At 51.1% G+C, this 19,211-nt stretch overlaps 1 protein-coding gene across 1 annotated transcript in view; it reads right to left on the bottom strand.

Annotated features, from left to right (window-relative positions):
• Positions 1-19,211, bottom strand: part of Ryr2 (ryanodine receptor 2) — a 285,298-nt gene that overhangs the window by 215,773 nt on the left and 50,314 nt on the right. The window contains 1 exon segment of the mRNA XM_048367485.1: positions 4,558-4,677. Coding sequence (XP_048223442.1) covers positions 4,558-4,677 — 120 coding nt within the window.

Below are 19,211 nucleotides of genomic sequence, written 5' to 3'. Positions count from 1 at the left end.
CAAAGAGCATGGGGTTCGCGGCAAGGGGTCCCCCGAAGCACTTCTGGGCTCAGCACCAACGCCCACTGCCGTCCAGGGAAAGCCCGGCCTGGACCCCAGTCAGGGTTGAACCACACTGGGATCCAGTGGTTCAAAGAATGGGTGACTTCTGAAAAGGGGGGGGGGGGGCACAGAGCCATGCACCAGGGGTTCACACCTGTGAGCCCGGCAGCCCCTGTGGGGGCTGCGGATTGTCGTGTGAAGTGCACCCAGGCTGGAACGTTCCGGAGACTCCTCCTCAACTCAGAGCTGGGTGCCATAGTGCACATCTGCTGTCCCAGCTATGGAGGAAGCTGAGGCTGGGCGGATGAAGGGAGCCAGCCTAGCAGAAACGCTAAAGAGACCCCAATATAACCGCCCCCTCCCCCAATAAAGGAAGGGCTAAAATAGGGTGGAAAACAAAAGCTCATCCACCCTCAGGAATACACGCTGTATTCAGGCGGTGTTTACTATTCGGAACGAAACAGGCCCGGTCTCGTTCTACCCTCCTCTCCTCCAGACTTGAGCAAATTCTAAAGAGCATTAATTAAAACAATACCATAAGGTGGAATTACGTGTTCTATTTTAAGAGCAGAGGTCCCTGGGACTAAAATGTATTCTCTTCCATGAAATAGATGAGCGTCTTCACACGACCCGCCCCGAGCTCCGAAACAGCACACAGAGAGGGGCAGAGCTAGCACCTCACGACTCCATGCCTCAGAAAGTCTGGGGTTCACATGCCAGGCTAGGAATAATTTGTGGACTGGCTTTTTTCACCTAACTGGGGGATCTCCAGTCCCATCTATTTTCAGTAAATGCCATAATTTTGTTCTCTTTAGCAGCTGTATAAATAGCGTGTGTGTTCTTTATACGCACACAAAATAAAACTTTATGCAGCCATTTTCTGTACACTATGTTTTCTTTACCTACCCATCCACTGATGGTACCTAGGCTAATTCCATAATTTCACTATTGTGATTAGCAGAGGATAAACATAGGGATGAGGCTGTCTCCTAACACGAACTCTGCTTTCTTTGGGCATGTATCCACGGGTCCTATAGCTGGACTATATGGTAGCTCTGGTTTTAGGCCTTTCACTCGAGGCTAATACTGTACTACTTTAAGCCACAGCTCCTTCCATATTTCTGGTAATTAACTGGAGATGGAGTTCTACAAACTTTCCTGCCCAGGCTGGCTTTGAACCTAGAGCCTTAGATCTCAACCTCCCGAGAGCCACCAGCACCTGGCCAATGGTATCTGGGGTTGTTTTGTTTGTTTGTTGTTATTGTTGTTGGTTTTGTTTGTTGCCCGTCCCTGTGGGGCTTGAACTCAGGGCCTGTCCCTGAGTTTTGCTCAAGGCTAGTGCTCTAGCACTTTGCGCCACAGCTCTACTTCCAGTTTTCAGGTGGTTCATTGGAGATGACCATCTCACAGGAACTGTTTCTGTCCAGGCTGGCTTTGAATGGTGATCCTCAGATCTCAGTCTCCTGGGTCGCTAGGATTAACAGGCGTGAGCCACCGGCACTCAGCTACTGTATCTGTTTCAATGTTGCCTTTTCTATCTCTAATTTTGTTAATTTGACCGTCTTTCTTCTGGTTCATTTGGCTAAGTGACTATATAGTTCTTTTTGTTTCTATTACATTAATTCGCCCCTCATCTTTATTATTTCTTTCCTCCTACAATGTTGTGATTGCCCTGTTCTTGTTTTTCTAAGGGCTTGAAGAACATCACCAAGTCATTTGTATAAGGTCGAATTTCTTTAACGTAGGCACTCATGGCTTCCCTCTTAGCCCTGCCTTCCTTTTAGCTCATAGGTTCTGGGGTGCTGTTTTCATTCTCATTTGCTTCTGAAAATGTAGACGGTTCCTTGGACCACTGAGAAGAGTGTGTGTTTTGTAAAAGAACATAGGGCCAAGGTCACCCCCGTGACTGCGTTCCTGACTAGGCGTGGATGCTGTCTCCTCGCTGGCTTACCACGCTTTCCAGAAGGAAAAAAACAGAAATTGCATTGCCTCCACCTCCTCCTAGACACTAACCAACCTCATGTGAGAAGGAGGAACAAGCCCCCCAGTTGATTATAGGTACCCCGTGAGCTGTGAGCATCTCACTCTGCTTTCACATGGAGACACAAATAAGTGCAAAATGATGTTTCCCCGATAAGGTCTCACTTCTCTTTCAGTTTTTAATAACAATATAACTCTGCCTCTAAGTCATCAGTGTCTACACACCAGAGCCCAACTTCTCAACTCCAAATCCTCAGACAGAAATGAAAAGGTACCGGTATTGAGAACTCGGAAGGAAATAGCCATCATTATAATATAGGAATAACTCATCCAAATATGTCATCGGATTTAAGATTTTCCTGCAGGAAAATCTATATTGAAATTATGAGCCATTCTCTTGCTGACACAGATCAGCCTGAATAAATACCTAAGAATCCTTAAACACAAACAAAATGTCAGTACTGTCTCTGGCTAAAAGATCCTGCAGTTAAGATATTTCTGGGATGGCTTCCAGAAGGATACACATAATTGACATCATCTGACTCGTTGTTGCCCACAATCATTCTGTTCCCCTGACTTTTATGATTAATTCCAAGAAGCCAAGTGTGAGTGAAAAGGGCCATCTCCTACACTACCAAGGAAAGTAAAACCCAGATGCATCTGTGTGTTGTGTATGTCTACCACCAACATAGCCGGAGAGCCAGAGTTTAATCTCTTTGTTACTATAGAAAATAGGAAGACTGTTGATATTAGAAAACTTACAATTAGCCTCAGATTCCTAGATTCCTTAGGAGCTTAACAGTTCATTAAAATTGTAGTAGTTCAAGGTACTGTGCCGGGTACCAAAAGGTAAGAAAACAAATGAGATATTTCTAGTCCTCAGGGATCCAGAAACTGGCAATACTGGTCCACAAGGGGAGGGGAAGGACGGGCAAGGCCAGGGCTCACAGAAGTCTAACCAAAGAGCTGCATCCTGAAAGTGACCACGAAGATAAACCATTCCGTATAAAACAGAAAGGTCCCAGAAGGCATGAACATTAGAAGGGCTAGAATGCACCCCTGCCTGGCTTATCAAGAGCAACTCCATACCCAGCCATCCCTGCCAGGCACTGAAGGGTTTCATTGGCTCCCATTTCAGTGCTTTACTTTGGCGTGGTAAACTGACGACAGAATTGAGACGATTGGTTTTGAGCAGTGGGGAATCACTCTTGGTCAAAGAGCAGAGAGAATGACAGCTAGCATGTTGTTTGGAAGAAGATAATGTATGTGCAATGTCAAAAGTCAGGAGCACTAAAAGACCTACCTTGTTCTAGCCACCAGGAAAACAGGAGAAACCACAAAGAAAACACCGAGTATTAAAATATTTATGTTTTTTTAATGAGATTATTTGTGTCATAGCTTTTAACATGGTAAGTTGAAAGGATAAAATGTTCTATTTTTAAAAAAAAACTTGCCTAAATAAAACATAATTAGGGCCATAAATCGCCTAACATTGTGTAACCAACTATTCTAACATTAGTAATATTACTTTGCATAAACTACTATAATGAATTATATATATATATTACTCGGTACAATTCCATGCATTGTACTCACAAACGGACATGACGCATTGAAACCATTTTGTACAACTAAAGATACTGAATCAATAAACAAACCCGAGTAAAAGCGTGACGAGACATCACCAATGCTGTTGTTGGAAGTCACAGCGAGTCTCTCCAGCATGGTGTGTGGTGTCCACCAGGCTGACACTTCCTAGGCTGACAAGTACAGCACCGTTCACTGCTCAATCTCTGCAGCCAGCGCGTGAGATTGCAAGCACAGCCCCCCTCAGAACAGAGGAGCCCACCGACCTTCTCCTCCTGGCCTCCCCCCACCCCAGCGTCAGCCCCCTTCCTCGCCCCCCAGCGTCAGCCCCCTTCCTCCCCACCCTCGTTCCGCACAACCGGACCCAGGGGAGATGCAGGAACTCCTGGCGCCAAACCCACCCCGGCGCTCCTGGCTGGAAGAAGAGGGGTCCCCCACCGAAGCGGCGGCCCCGCCCATCTCCCCCATTCTCCTCTCGCCCTCCAGATCCACAGCAGAGCCACCTGGCGTCCCCCGGGGCCCGGCCTCACACTGGGAAGGAGCCGGGACCCCGGGCGTCTGAGACGCGGTACCCGCAGGGCCGACCGCGGCGCTTCCCCCGCGGAGGCCCACGCCTGCCCCGTGGGCCACCCTCACCAGGCTTTCTCCTCGTGGGAGGTTCAAGAACTGGGTCCTGCTCATGCTCTCCCTTGGTCCCGGTCTGCGCACATGCCACTGGCTCCGAAAGGGCTCCCCACGTCCTCTCTAGAAAAGGGGGAGCCCTTGCCTGCTTTCCTTGCTGCCACTTACGCGCCCCCTTTTCCGCTAAGCCAGGGTCTCTGTGTTGATCAGAGCCTCGGTGACGACGTCTCTGCATTCCCCCCTCCGCCCGTGAGGCTCCGCGGGAAGTCCCCGCAGCAAGGGGGAGGGGGGCCGCGGCCCCGGATGACCTGGGAAGGCTCCGCTCACCTTGGAATTGGACGTGGACTCCAAGAAGCACAGCCGGTTGCCGAAGCCCTCTGCCGCCAGGCACAGCTTCTGCTGCTCCTTGTGGATGGTGGCGGTGGACTGCAGGACCACCTCGTCGTCCTGCACATGGGGGACAGGGGAGACCAGTGAGCACCCCGGCAGGCCGAGATCGGATGAGAGGAACGCAGCTCCAGGGCAACACACACGCACACGGGCACATGCACACACGCACATGCACGCACACGCACACACACACACGCACACGAGCGCGTACTTTAACCCAACATGGCGTACCTCTGCCCCCACCACCTTGCCCTTGTTTTCAAACAGCGTCGGGGAGTTGTATCACGCCGTGCACGTTAAAACGCGCGTGGATTGACAAAGAAAATGGAGCCACGTGGAGGAGCCGCTGCAGAGATGGGGGAGGGTGCGTGGCGGGCAAGGGAGGGCGACGGTCACGCAGAACAACCGGAAGTTCTCTCCGAGGGGCCACAGTCGCCCAGATGGCAGAGGCAGCTGGCCGCGTCACCGTGGCACCCGCGCCCCTCGTGGGAGCGCCCCGCTCCTTCCGCGGCAGCGCTGAGAAGCGCTCGGTGCACTTCTTCTAGGACGGCTGTGGTGTGGAGAACGGACCGGTCTGGGCGTGGGGCACACGCGTGTGATTCCAGCGCTTGGGAAGCTGGGGTCACACCATGGGGAGTTTGGAAGCAACCCGTGCTCCGCAGCAAGTGACGGTCAGGCTGCCCTACCTAGCGAAACTCTGTCTCAAGAAGACAACGCGCGAGGGAAAGCAAAGGAAGGTTCTAGCAGCAAGCTCGCAGGCCACCCTAAAGCCAGCACAGGAGGTGTGATCAGATTCGAAACGATTCGGGGCCACCTCAAACGCACAGAGAAAGGCATTTGTGAGTTCACGTATCCGAAAGGCAACCCCGGTTTCCCGTCAGTGAGGAAAGCAGGCTTCCAGGGAAAACGGCGTGGGTCTCCACACCAGCCCGGACACGGGCAGCCCTGACGGCATGTGCAAGACACAGAGCCCCTGCAATGAGAGAGAGACAGCGTGCGGACCCGTGACTCGCACTCAAAGCACACTAAGTAGACACTAAACTAAGGAGAGATACAATTACCCCGTAACAACCTTACCAAGTCCCAAACGCCCACCCTGGGGACGGTGGCATTTCAACCTCAGGTTCTCAGAAGGGCACGCCACCGAGTAACCACAGCGTCCATCTATTCGTCACGCCTTTGGAGGGGCATGGAAAAGGGACACGCGCTCCCTGCTAAACTCCCTCCCTCCTGACGGACTGGCAGAGCAAAAGTGATCTTCCAAAAGCAGAAAGCAAGTTTGTTTTCTCGACGAGCCCAAAGAGAATGCAGTCTTCACTGGGAAAACCCAACGCTAACGTGCATCGGGCTCGCTGGTCGCCTGGCTTTCCCACACGGTGACAGCCGCAGGCCCGGCTAGCTCCAGCGCCCCGCAAGGACGAAGCCCAGAACTTAACTGGCACCTTCTCGCCCTCCTCCAGGAACGCATTCATTTCCAGTGAACACTGGTTTTCCTTGAAAAGTCATTTGCTTTAAAGAAAAAAAAAAAGAAAAAGGCCTGGTTTTCAGCTCAAAGTACACGTGAATGTGAAATTCCTGCTCAGCGATCATAAAAAAATCAGGAACGGCTTCCTGCAATCTGCCAGAGCAAAGATCCATGGTGCTTTTCAAATGCGTAGCGAAACGAGAGGGGGGAAAACCCACACGCGTGTCAGTAGGCGCTGCCGGTCCCCGCGGCCTTGGCCTGCCTTGTCTGGCGTGTCTCAGGGAACAGACTGACACACAAACGACACCCTTGGGTAGGGGAGAGGGGGCTTTGTAGACGGTGTCGATTACCCAAACACCAGTTAGTAAATAATTACTTTACTGCACTAATTAAAGACAGTTTGGCAAATGGGAATAAGGGATGGCGGCGGGGACGATGAACGCGAAGCCGGGCCCGGGGGACCGATGCAGACGGCGGAGCTGCTCAACAAAGACGAGGCGGTGCATCGTCCTCGCCGACAGCGCGGCGTCTGCCCCTCCTTCTACCCCCACCACACCGCCGGTCACGGGCGCGGGGAGCGTGGGCAGAGCGAGCTGGCCTGCAGCTCTGTCTGCAAAGCCATCCACAGCTGTGAAGCCATTTGCCCAGCTAGCGTACCCCAGCAGCGTCCCTGAGCCTCAACCCCTTCCTGTCTCTCCCCTGACTTTGGTTTGACCTTCTATTACAGGGCACGCTGCTGGTCTGGACCCGTCTACCTCTGGCTCCAAGGGGATCGTCGCCGTGTGAGGGAAAGGGCGTTGTCCTGCTGGGTAATCGTTACCTCTCGGGCCTACCGCAATGCTGGTTCCCAGGAAGCATTAAGAAGGGAACGGGCGGTCTCTCCTCTGAGCTCATCCACGCACGACGGAGGCACTTCCCGGCTGTCTACCTTTCTGCCGTCAGTCACCGAGTCTCAAGCAGAGGGTCCCCTGCGGCTTTTTGTGGTCATTGCTGTTGCTCCGCCATGGGGCTTGAACTGAGGGCTGTCCCTGAGCTCTCCTTGCTCAAGGCTAGCTAGCACTCCGCCACTTTGAGCCCACGGCTCCCCTGCCTGTTTTCTGGTAGTTCACGGGAGATAAAGAGTCTCATGATTGTTCTTGCTCAGGCTGGCTTTGAACCTCAATCCTCAGATCTCAGCCTCCTGAGCAGCTGGGATTACTGATGGGAGCCACCAGCACCCGCCCCCCCATCACTTTGACACTAACATCTCCAAGCATTTGAAGCCTCGAAGGAGGAGTCCAAGTGCCTTCATGATTCATCCCCAGGAGCCCCTAGCTGACGGCCCCCAGCCAATGGCAGATGAGATAAGGCGGAGGGGGGTGGGGAGGGGGGGGTACGCTCCCTGCAGACAGGACGGCCTAGCAATTAGGAGGGGCGTGGCCCACCACACCCCGCCCACCTGCACGGCGCTTAACTACCCGGGGAGGGCAGGGTCGAGATCCGACTTGTTCACAAGCGCGTCTCCACGTGTGACGCTGTGTCAGGCACACAGAACATGCTAGAAGACGCTAAAGCAGAGACTTGGGAGCCCACTCCTCCTCTGCGTGTTCACGATGGCAGATGGAATCTCTCTGTGTCTCTCTCCATCTCTCTCTGTCTGTCCAAGGTCAGAGCTTACGTAATCTTCCAATATAACTCTAGTACGGTACGAGCCCAATAAGTAAATTTCACGGTTCGGTGAAGCCAAGAAATAGGTCAATACCGAAGGAGAAACTTCAGAGCTGTGACCAGTTTGAATAGAGCCCAAGCACGCGCAGAACCCACAGAGCCGGACGCGATGGCCGGAAACCAAGCCGCGTGCGGCGCCCTGATTCCCTCCTCTTTCCATAGACACGTAATGAAACACGGACGCCAGCCCTTCCCACGTACCATCTACACCCATCAGCCACCGACTCCCGAAAGCTCAGAGAGAAGCCCGGCTCCTGGCGCCGAGATCCGCCCTCGAGCCTGCCTTCCCCCCGCTTAGGTGTCCTGCAGTCAGTCTTCCCTCCGGGTGACATCACAATCCCTCCGCCGCTGGCCTTGACGGATGAGGCTGTCCACGTGTGTCTCCCCAGCACCTAGCTGCCGGGTCAGGCTGCCCTCCACCAAGGAAACCAGCGCCCCATAGGAGTAAGTGATTGCGCGAGGACCCAAGGCAATGAAGTGCACACGGTCAATGCTCAACAAATGGAGACGGGGCAGAGTCCCCGTTCCTGAACTCACACACACTTGCTGCTGACCTGAACGCTTCTTGGAGTTTGCTATGTATGGGTATGATATTTACGGAGCAAGAGGCCGGCACTGGAATATTGTACCCCAGGCATTTCTGTGGTAAGTAAATAAGACATGATTTCTACCAACACACGCTGCCAAAGCGGTTGAAATAGCTCGGCGCGGAGACGCCATTGTCAAGCAACACCACCAACGGGACAGCTCTTTGCCTGGGATCTAGATACATGCTAAGAAATGTGTCTGAGTGTTTGGAGAGCCGCTGCGGAATGAGGCAGAGTTCTCCAAACAAAATCAGGCTTTCCATGGTGACAAGAGGGAAAGCAAATAGACAAACACAGCATCCATTTATAATTATGGTAGAAGAGACAACTGAGCAGAGCAGAGTCTTAGCAACATGATCCTCAGCACCTATGATCCAAGAAGAGGGGGGGATCAAGAAAGAGATCAGGAGGACCAGGGTTTGAAGGGGCAAAAGGTTAGTGAGACCCCCCCCCATCTCAACCAATATCTGCATGTGATGTGTGCCTGTTACGCCAGCGAGAAGGACGGGAGGGAGAAGAGAAATGCCACCTGGGCACGCCACGTGTTTCCTGGATGCCCTTCATCTCTGGCCCGCAATTCCCACTCACCCATTTTTGTGACTGCCCCGTGGATCGACCACAGGGAGACCAGGGAGAAAATCCTCCCACACGGACACTCCGCCGCCTGCGTGTGTGAACGGCCAATCGACCGCCACCGGGCTGGGGAAGGAGCGACGCGCCCGGACCCCGGCTACGACGCGCTGCCCGTGGACAGCGACTCTTATTCCTCCACGGCTCGACGGCGGTGTGGTCTCTATCTCCCCAACGGCAGCGCTGCACAAGTCACCTCCTGCTCCACACCGACGGCCGGGACTGCAGAGTCTATACGCAACGCGGCGTGGGAGAGGCCGGGGGCGCCGCGGAGCTGGGTAACGTCCACCGAGCGGGGGCTGGACAGGAACACCCAGAGATCAGCGTGGAGACGTCGGACCTCCTGCCTTCCAGCCCAGCCGCCGGCGGAGGGCCGCCTTGGAGCACAGGCGCGCCCCGCCGAGGGCTGGCGTCCGTCCCTCACCCCGTCCGTCGGGAAAGCCAGCGGAGCGAGGCGACGTGGCGGCGGCCGTAAAGCCGGCGCGGAAGCTCCGTTCTCACACCCCGACGGCCACCGGCCAGCCTGTCCGGAGCCCCGCGCTGTCCGCCCCGAAGTCCAGCCCGCTGGCGAGCAGCACGCGGGCTCTCAGCAAGCAGAACCACGCTTCCATCGCATCACCCACGTTAAAACCCTGCTTACCCCGTGTGAAATCAGCATTCCCAGAAGACCGCGGTGTGATCAAGGGCACCACGAGGGGTCCATTTTGCGGAGGGAAACTGCACTGAAAAGACTACTCCCCTGCTTACGTGGCAATTGTTACAGGAGGAAGACGAAGAAGCCATTTCAGAGATACACTTCAAGATCTGTATCTGTGTATCTGTATTCATTATTTCAAGGTAAGACCATTCTGTGTGTGTGTGTGTGTGTGTGTGTGTGTGTGTGTGTGTGTGTGTTGGTGCTGAGGTTTGAACTCAGGGCCTGGGCCCTTCCTTGAGCATTTTTGCTCAAGGCTAGCATTCTACCATTTGAGTCACCCTCCACCTCTAGCTATTTGGTGGTTAACTGGAGACAAGAATCTCATTGACTTTTCTGCTCCGATTGGCACTGACCCGCAATCCTCAGATCTCAGCCTCCAAAGTGGCTTAGAATCACAGGTGTGAGCCACTGGTACCCAATGAGGCTTCTGAGAACACCGTCTCTTTCATCTACCACACAATACAGTGACCACCCAGGAGTTCTGTTTATTTACTTAGGGAGTGCTGGTATGGTACAAAGCAAGGATAATTTTTTAAGGACAAGGAAAATATATATATATATATATATATGTTACATATATACAGTAATATGGATAGCTACATAGCACATCTTTATAAGAGGATAAATGCCAAAGAGTTTTCAATGAATGCATGCAACTGCATACAACATCATTGGCACAAGTAACTTAAATCGTGTCTCCGTGATAGGTGGCATGTCTCTCTCCACTGTCATACTGATTTTAGAGTTTCCAAGCTCTGTAAGTATGAATATAACATCTATAAAGTCACAGGTTTGTGTGGGGAAACTTTAATACAATAAGAGTTGGTACTGTCAATTCCTCAATTGATTTCTGTAATTAGAAAAAAAAAAACCCATTCACTGATCTTCTTTCTTGCTAATTACAAATGTAATTCATTAATTAAAATATAAATTACCATCAAAGGGAACCAATAGCTACCACTTGCATCTATTTCTGGCTTCTCAGTAACTCACTTTTCTTGTGGCGAGCCATCATTTCAACTGAGGGTTTTTCTGTAGCCTGGAAATGAATGAGGGAGCCAACGAATTAGACCTGAGCATCACTGTGTCCCAGAGAGTTAGACCTGAGCAGCACTGTGTCCCAGCGAGTTAGACCTGAGCAGCACTGTGTCCCAGCGAGTTAGACCTGAGCAGCACTGTGTCCCAGAGAGTTAGACCTGAGCAGCGCTGTGTCCCAGCGAGTTAGACCTGAGCAGCACTGTGTCCCAGAGAGTTAGACCTGAGCAACACTGTGTCCCTGATCAGAGGCAGGCTGGACATTGGGAGAGGAAATACCAGCAATGACAGCGACAACACACTAACCAAGTGGCAACATGCTCACACTTCACCCAGCTTCCACTAGTACTGTAACGATGAATTTGTACCCGGGGTGGGGGGGGGGGGTGAATTTACTGTACACGCTGAAGCTCTAGTTACAATAGCTTCAGCACTGAACTCACAACAACGAGCCTCTCTCTACCGATTTTCAGGAGAAAGAGACAATGAATGAAAACGTGAAACCCGCACACCAGGAGAAGTACAAAGCACGTCTCACAGGAAGCCCTTGGGGCCCAGCGGGACAGCTCTTCCCCTTTCCTGCCAGCAGCTCACCTGCCACGCAGCCCGGAGCCATCTCCTCGGGTAAGGGAAGTGACATGGCCTTCAATCATTTGCAGTGGTTAGGAGTTGTATTTATTAGGACTTGTGGGTTACTAATTCTTCATAAAAATATGGGTTGAGTGGAAAGAACATGACTCTGGAATGAGCTACAGTCTGGAGACTTGACTCCCAGCTCCCTACTGGTCCATCCAACACTAATATTCTTTCATCTGTGCACACAAATGAAGCCCTGCCTTAGAGGATTGTCGCGAGGAATTAATCAAAAATGTAATTGGTACCAAATACCCAAGGGCCCAGAATGTAAAACACTCTAAACAACTGTTTCTTTCTTCTTATTGATGTAAAGATTAAATTCATTTACGAAACACAAAGCAGAACAAGTTCCTGCACCCGTGGTGTTTACACTCAGGGAGGAGATGGATAAGGAGAGAAAAAAAAGCCCTAAAGCATAAGTAACATGGAGCCTGGTAGGAGCCAAGAACAGAGGACAAGCACTGTCCAGACCAAGAGTAATTGGACGTTGTGGGGTGGTCAGCATTGGGCGGGGGGGGGTCCTGTGGGGTGGTCAGGGCTGGGGTGTGGTCAGGGCTAGGGGCTGGTCAGAGCTGGGGAGGTCTGGGGGGGCTGGGGGGTGGTCAGGGCTGGGGGGTGGTCAGTCCTATGGTGTGGGGTGATCGGCTCTGTAGGGTGATCAGAGGCTAGATTTACGAACCTGGAATTATGGGAAGGTGTCACGTGGGAAGGGAGGGTAAGTACCACCAGTGAGAAGATGGTGTTTAAAGACAAGGCAATCATTACAGGAAGGAAGGGGAAACTCAAAAACGCACATAGGTGTGCCTATGTAATATATATGTCTATATATTACATATATAACCACATATTATATATATTACCTAACAAAGGAGACTGGAGAAGAAAGTTCACAGGAGCTGGGACAGGAGCAACTCTACCCGGGACCCAGATGAACTGAGAAAGGAGCAAACATGGCGGTCTTGGGTGTGTGGCTGGCGTAGAGGTTGGAGGATGCCAGCACTACCTTCCCCGTGGGGCTGTTTTCTCCACGATCCCTAACGTTTCCCCTCGAGGCCAGCGCTCTGCTGCTGGAGCCCTAGCTCCACTTTTGGCTTCTGCTGGTTGACTGGCGATAAAGAGTCTCACAGACTCATCTGTCTGGACGGGCTTTGCCCAGTGACCCGTAGGTCGCAGCCTGCAGAGCAGCTGGGATTGCAGGCATGAGCCACTGGCTTTCGGTTGCCTTGCCACATAATCCACTGTGGGGCCCCCTCCCCCCCACCCTGCAAAATGACCGCCCTTCCTCTCTCTCACGGCTACCAAATTCTCTTCTACCTGTCCCCCATTACCGAAACACACGCTCGCGTGCGTTGTCTGGCTTCGGCTCCGCTCCTCTTCCGTGCGAGGTGTCCCAGGACGGGAAGCCTTGCACCGGGCAGGGGCCGCAGCCCCAGATCCCCCAGCCCCGCGCACTCCAGGGCTGACACCTGACGGCCGAGGGAACCGACGGGCAAAGTGTGGCCAGGGCCACCGAGATTCTGAAGCAGCAATGACGCCTCGCCAGCTCGGATGCTTAGAGCTCTGCAACTACGGAACACGTCTTTCTTTCCTTTCTTTCTTCTCCAGCAATCTCATGGGGAGAAGCAAATCAGGAAAGGGAATTACGGCACCGATCACTGAAAGCAAGCTCGCTTTCAAAAGGAAAAGGAAAAGCACATTCAAACAGCCTTCCTGCCAGTGACAATCTGAGACAACATAAAACCTGACAAAGGGCGGCTTTCGGTGGGAAAACCAGCCATCCGTGGCTCGGTCATCCCTGGCTGACAAGAAAGGAGGCAGGGTCGCATTCGTGTCCACCTGCACATGCACTGCATGCTTTCAATCCTCCATTTCAGGGCTGCAGTATTCATGGAACCAAAACTAAACAGCATGCATGGTAAATCAAAATCATGACACAGAATCCTATTTCTGAGCAAAATCCAAATCGAACATAATTTCTTTAAAAAAAAAAAAAAAAAAAGGTCACCAACAACCAAGCCAAAAAACTACCGGGCAGAGAGGAGACAGCAGTTGGTTTTGGAGCACACAAGAGGTCACCGGTGTTCTACAGGACTCGTTACGCTTCCCGAGTAACACGGCGTGCGAGACGTAGCGAACTCAGCCCGCCCTCCAAGGAGCAGCTTTGTGAACCCAGGCATTCGGGGTCTGCATGCAGGTGGGGGGGGGGGAGATCGGGGGAGGGGGGGCAAGAAGTGATAAACCGGCAGGGTGGGGCCTAACATACAGCATCACAAGACCTCAGAATAAAACGGCTTCTAGAATAAAAGAGCACATCCAAGAACGGTTGGCTGAAAAATCCTATGTAGATTCTATAACCAGGTAAGACAGATCATGTTTTCTCCTTTGGCTCCCTGCCACTACTGGGGCTTGAACTCAGCTTGTCTGCTCCTGGCTAGCACCCCAGCATGGCAGCCACTCCTCCAGTTCTGTCTCTTTGCTGGTGAATTTTGGCTGAAAGTTTCTTGGGTCTGTCTTCCTGGGCTACCTTCAAGCACAATGCTCAGCTCTCTCTCAGCCTCCTGGACAGCTGGGATTCTAGGCATGAGCCAGCCTCCAACACCTGACTCAGGCTTTGAGCTCCAACTCAGCTTGTACGCTCAGGCCCGGCACGCTACTGCTTGAGCCATGCCTCCAGGCCATGCTTTTGCTGGCGACGTGTCAACGGATGCTGTGCACTTTTCCTGCCCAGTCTGTCTTGGATCTGTGTCCTGGCAGTGCGGGCCACAGGAGCGGCCATACAAAGATAAACGAAAACAGGAGATTCCAAAATCATTTACCTGGTCCAGCTCCCAAGTGACTAAGCCTAAGGAAATGCCAGTACTGGGGCACTGAGTTCCCGGCGCCTGCCTCACGAGATGCACCTGCTCCGCCTCCAGACTTGCCATCACCAGAGGCCCCTGTACCAAGATGTCAGTGTGAGGCAGGGCAGAAATTCCACATTAGCCTAGAGTCTCGGATACTCCACAAGTTGTCACTATTGTCAATAAACTAGAGAACCGGCAAACTCCATGAGAGACGGCACCTGTTTTCATCTCCATTTGTGGCTGGAGGAGAGAACTCCGAAGGAGGAGCTGCTCCTCGCTCGGTCCATCTCTGAACGTGCGCCCTGGCCGCAGGCCCGCGGGTCCTGGTGCTCAAGCTCCTCGCACAACTCTGGGGGCCGCCTGGTGTCAGTCCTCCCTCATCCCTCCAGCCTCGCCCGGACACAGCAAACCTGAATCCGTCCACTCTCCCCGAAACCTAAGCAGCCACACCTATCTCCAAAGGTACCTCTGGAGGAGACGACGAAAGGAAACGTTAACACACCATCACTCTGTTCTAGGCAAAGCTGGAAAGGATGAAAACTGTCCAGAGCTCAAGAATCCCATCAGCGGGAGCGTGGGTCCCTTGGACGCTGCTGTAATGAAGTCATTTATACAGAACACAACTTTGATTTTCCTCACGATTCTAGAGGCTGGGATGTCCAAGATGTAGATGCAGGCCTCCAGGTTGGGGGTGGGGGGATCTCTGTACTGAGACCTCACCCCGCAGGTGGCGGGAGGCAAGAGACGACAGTGCTGGGTGCTGTCTTTTCTAAAGGCCATAATCCTCACAACCTGATCATCACACCTTCAAGACCGGAATCCTCAATACCTTCACGGTGGCGCTATCTGGAGAGTGGACAAATCTGAACCCACTTAAGCCATGTTAGGAAATGTCGAGAGCAAACCACGCACAGAGAGTCGGAGAGTGACACGGAGCACACTGCAGAACCGTTGAGACATCACAGAACTCACTTTCACTGGCTTTTCCCATCATGGGCTTCTTTCATAAAGCTACAGCTGTAGACCGGCAGGGCTGGATGGAGCTTTTCTGGACCGATTAAAAATCCTGAGAACTATTTATAGCCTGCCGAGAATAGTCCTCACCCCCACAGCAACCAACAGGCTGAATGGAACGCTATGATACATTGCTAAGTGTTGTCCATCAACTAGTGGAAACCCATCCAACTATTATTATATCCATGCAGACTACCGTCAACACACATGCAAACAGAAGTAGTTACTGGGGTTAAATAGTTGTGAAAAAAAGACCATTTTAAGAAAATTTCACTATGTTGCTTTATCAAGTCATTTCTACAGTAAACACTCAATTAACACAAGCTCACCCCTGTCCACGTGCCTTCTGGGCTACAGTCCACCATTCTGGAGCTAAAATTCCAACTCAGGGGCGGGCGTGTGTGTGTGTGTGTGTGTGTGTGTGTGTGTGTGAGAGAGAGAGAGAGAGAGAGAGAGAGAGAGAGAGTCTGTCAGTACTGGTGCTTAGATTCAGGGCCTCCTGCTGTCACTTGGCTTCTCTGCTCAAGGCTGGTGATGCTCTACCACTTGAGCCACATCTCCTCCACTTTTGGCTTCTGGTTGTCTCATGGACTTTTCTGCCCAGGCTGGCTTTGAACTGTGATCCTCAAATCTCAGCATCCTGAGTAGCTAGGATTCCAGACATGAGCCAGGAACTCCTCCCACCAAGGGACATTTTTGAGTAAGAGAGATGTGCACAGAAAGTAGATGGCCAACTTCAGAATATCTGACAGGAAACTGAGAACAAGCTTTCGTTAAAAAAGTGATTTTTTTAAAATGAATCTCCATGTATCATTTGTAAAGAAAATGGACCGGGGGAAATTTCAATTACGCTAAGTGATCATCAAATTTACTCCCAGTGGTGAAGTGCCCTTAATCAAAACGTGGCAGGAGGAAGGACCTGCTATTTGAACTGAGTGACGAAGAAATGAGACGTGTCATCAGACACAAAGTGACACTCGTTAGATCTCACGCATCCAGGAGAAGAAAGCTGAGATACAATGTGTGTGCCAGTAAATAGGTGATTTTGATGGAAGGGATAAAAATCTCTCTCAGACAAATGGAAAGAGGAAGGGGGAGGGAATGGAGTCCTAATAGTCAATGCACACGTGTGAAAATAGAACCAGGTAAACCGAGGACAGGAGTGACACTGGGAGAGGAGAATGAGCAAGATGCACTGTGTTCATAACCTAACATGTGGAATGAAACCCCTGGGTACAACCACCCAAATATAGCATGCGTAAGTAAGTCCATCACCTTCTATCACCCAATTCCTGGTAACTAGTGGCATCTCTGGGGTCCTACCGTAAGGTTTATCCTCAGGCACGTTTACCTCACCTTTATTGGTTCAGTTTGGCCAGGACTGTGTTAGACTCCGCGCTCACCGAGCACCGCCTGTGCTGGGAAGAAATGCAACCCAATTCTGAGAGCTGGTGCCTGTTTAACGTCAGAGCTGAAGGAAGTGATGGGCGGGTAAAAATGTCAGTAGAAACGAACATCTTTCCGCTGTGATCCTGGGTCGTGAACATCCCCGTGGGAAGGAGCACCGGGCGGTGGGGCGGTGGGAGGAATCCCCTGGGAAGCACACCCCGAGGATCCGCGTCCTGAAGGAGCCAGGTTCCCAGAGGTCCGTGGGATCCTAGAGCAACTCACAGGGAGGCTAGAGCTACAGTGGGGTGACCGAGAGCTAATCTTCACGCACCTTGAAACCGGATTCCAAGACATGAGCCCTCAAAATTACGCTATCCTGTCTTTAACGCACTATACTATGCTCTGGATACTTATACAATCTGACCTTGGCAGAACTGAATGCGATTACCTGCCCCTTACCCTCGCTTCCTAAGAGCAGTCAAGGCCGAAGTCAAAACCCCGGCAAAGGTGAAGGAAACCAAGATGAAAGCCTGTTGTTCTCTTCGCTTCTTCACGATTTCCCAAGGTAGAGGGCTATTGGACAAGGGAAACGTTCTTATTTATTAAGTGCTAAAGAGAACACACAATTTAAAAAAGTCAAGGAAAAATATGAAAATAAATCAAGAAAGCCCTGCTTGCTAACATATTTAGTGAAGATTCTTTAAAAGAAACAATCTAACTCATTACAGGGAAAAACTGAGAAACCATGAGGGAATGGTGACATTGTCCAAAGAGAAATAGACTCATTATCTGACTTGTCACACTGTAACCCCTCTGTGTATCACCTTTATAATAATAAAAAAATGTTTAAAAATGTAGCTCATTTACAATGAAAGATGAAAGTAGGTGATACCACATTTCAGCAAAACAAGGCACATTTCAGATGGCAAATACACCCTGTCATGCCACAAGCATCCGCTCCACGCTCTTGTGAGCCCTAACACATAAAATAAATAGTGCTGCTGTAATAAAAGTGCACTTCATACAGGTGGGAACAAGTGGGGAGTCATTCCATTTTCAGGTAATTTGACCAGACTGACTTCACGGACAGAGCTTTCTAGAAACCATGCCGTGAATCTTGAAATGCGGTGATCCTAACTTGGACACGATTACCATTTGCTACAAAACACGTGCTTCTCGTACGGGCTGTGACACTCCGGTTTCCTGCTGTGCAAAATGTATACAATAAGCATGTGCCACTTTGCCGCAAAACTAAAACGTGTTATATGATTCAAAGAATACATGCACGAACCAAACAACTTGAGCAACAGCCTAAAAGAGGTTAAAAATAAAAAAGAGCTGGACAAAAACCTTCATTCACGGATAAGATTCGCCAACGGCCCCATTGGTGCGGGGCACTTTGGAGACCTTTGTGCACCTTGCTCCATGCTTGCTGAAACCATCCCCTCTTTACAAATATGAAAGCTGGGGTTGGGAGAGTTCTCGGGGAAGTGGAGTGCTGCCCTTCCTGCCATCCACCCACCCCCGAGGGACAACCGTTTCTTTGCTGAAGCAAGAAAAGCTGGAAGCGTTGAAGCGCCAGCCTGGAGTGAGAAGACAAGGGATAGTGGCCAGGCCTTTTAAATTCAAGAGTTTAAGCCCCTGTACCAGCACACACACGTGTGTGCGCGCGTGCACACACACACACACACATCAAAATATATTTGCAATTTATAACAACTTTCTCCCCCCAAATCATTGCCCAGCGCTGACTGCTCAACGCTTGGTGCCCCGGGAAGTTAGGATTCTAGAATGCAGGAACCCTCCCTCGGGATGATCTTAATCAGCAAGGACATCGCCGTAACAAGTTCCAAGAAGTCGCTCAAACACATGTCGGCATTTCTGGTGATTTTAAAAGAGAGAAAGGGAAGCGGCAGAGAAACGTCCACGTGGAGCCGTTTTGCTCCTGGATTTGGAATTTGAAAGGATACTGTCCACAACCACTGCACCTGTGTCGTTACGCTTAGATTCCAACTAGCAGCAAGCAATTCAACAAAACGCCACACTTGGGTATAACACATCTGTAATCTTAGCTACTCAGGAGGCTGAGAGCTGAGGATGGCGGTTCAAATATAGCCTGGGCAGAAAAGTCTATGGGACTTCTATCTCCAATTAACTAGCAAAATGACAGAAGTGGAGACATGACTGCAGGGGTAGAGCACCAACCTTGAACTAAAAGACAAACAAGAGCACAGGTTTCTCAGTTCAAGCCCCAGGACCAGCACAAAAATTATGGTGATAGCAACTAGTAACAATAATAGTAACCTAACTACCTAGAAAACTATCCCAGATAGTGCATATTTGGAGTGTTTCTTCAGGATTGTTGTAAAGAAACATTTTTAGATAAAACAAAACTCAAAACACCTAGCTCCTCATAAATGACGTGTAACAGTGACATGCTTTGATGCTAAAGTCTCTGGTTGAATGAAAAAGCAAACAGTACTCTCTGCCTTTCTTCCTTTCCAAAGTTCAAGATGATTAATGTGTTCCATGACCCAGTAGCTGCCAGATCAAGCCACTGCCCGAAGGCTAATTAACAGGTACAGCCG

Source organism: Perognathus longimembris, chromosome 18 (assembly GCF_023159225.1).
Source record: "Perognathus longimembris pacificus isolate PPM17 chromosome 18, ASM2315922v1, whole genome shotgun sequence".
Classification (NCBI taxonomy): domain Eukaryota; kingdom Metazoa; phylum Chordata; class Mammalia; order Rodentia; family Heteromyidae; genus Perognathus; species Perognathus longimembris.
This window is presented reverse-complemented; position numbering and strand designations above follow the sequence as displayed.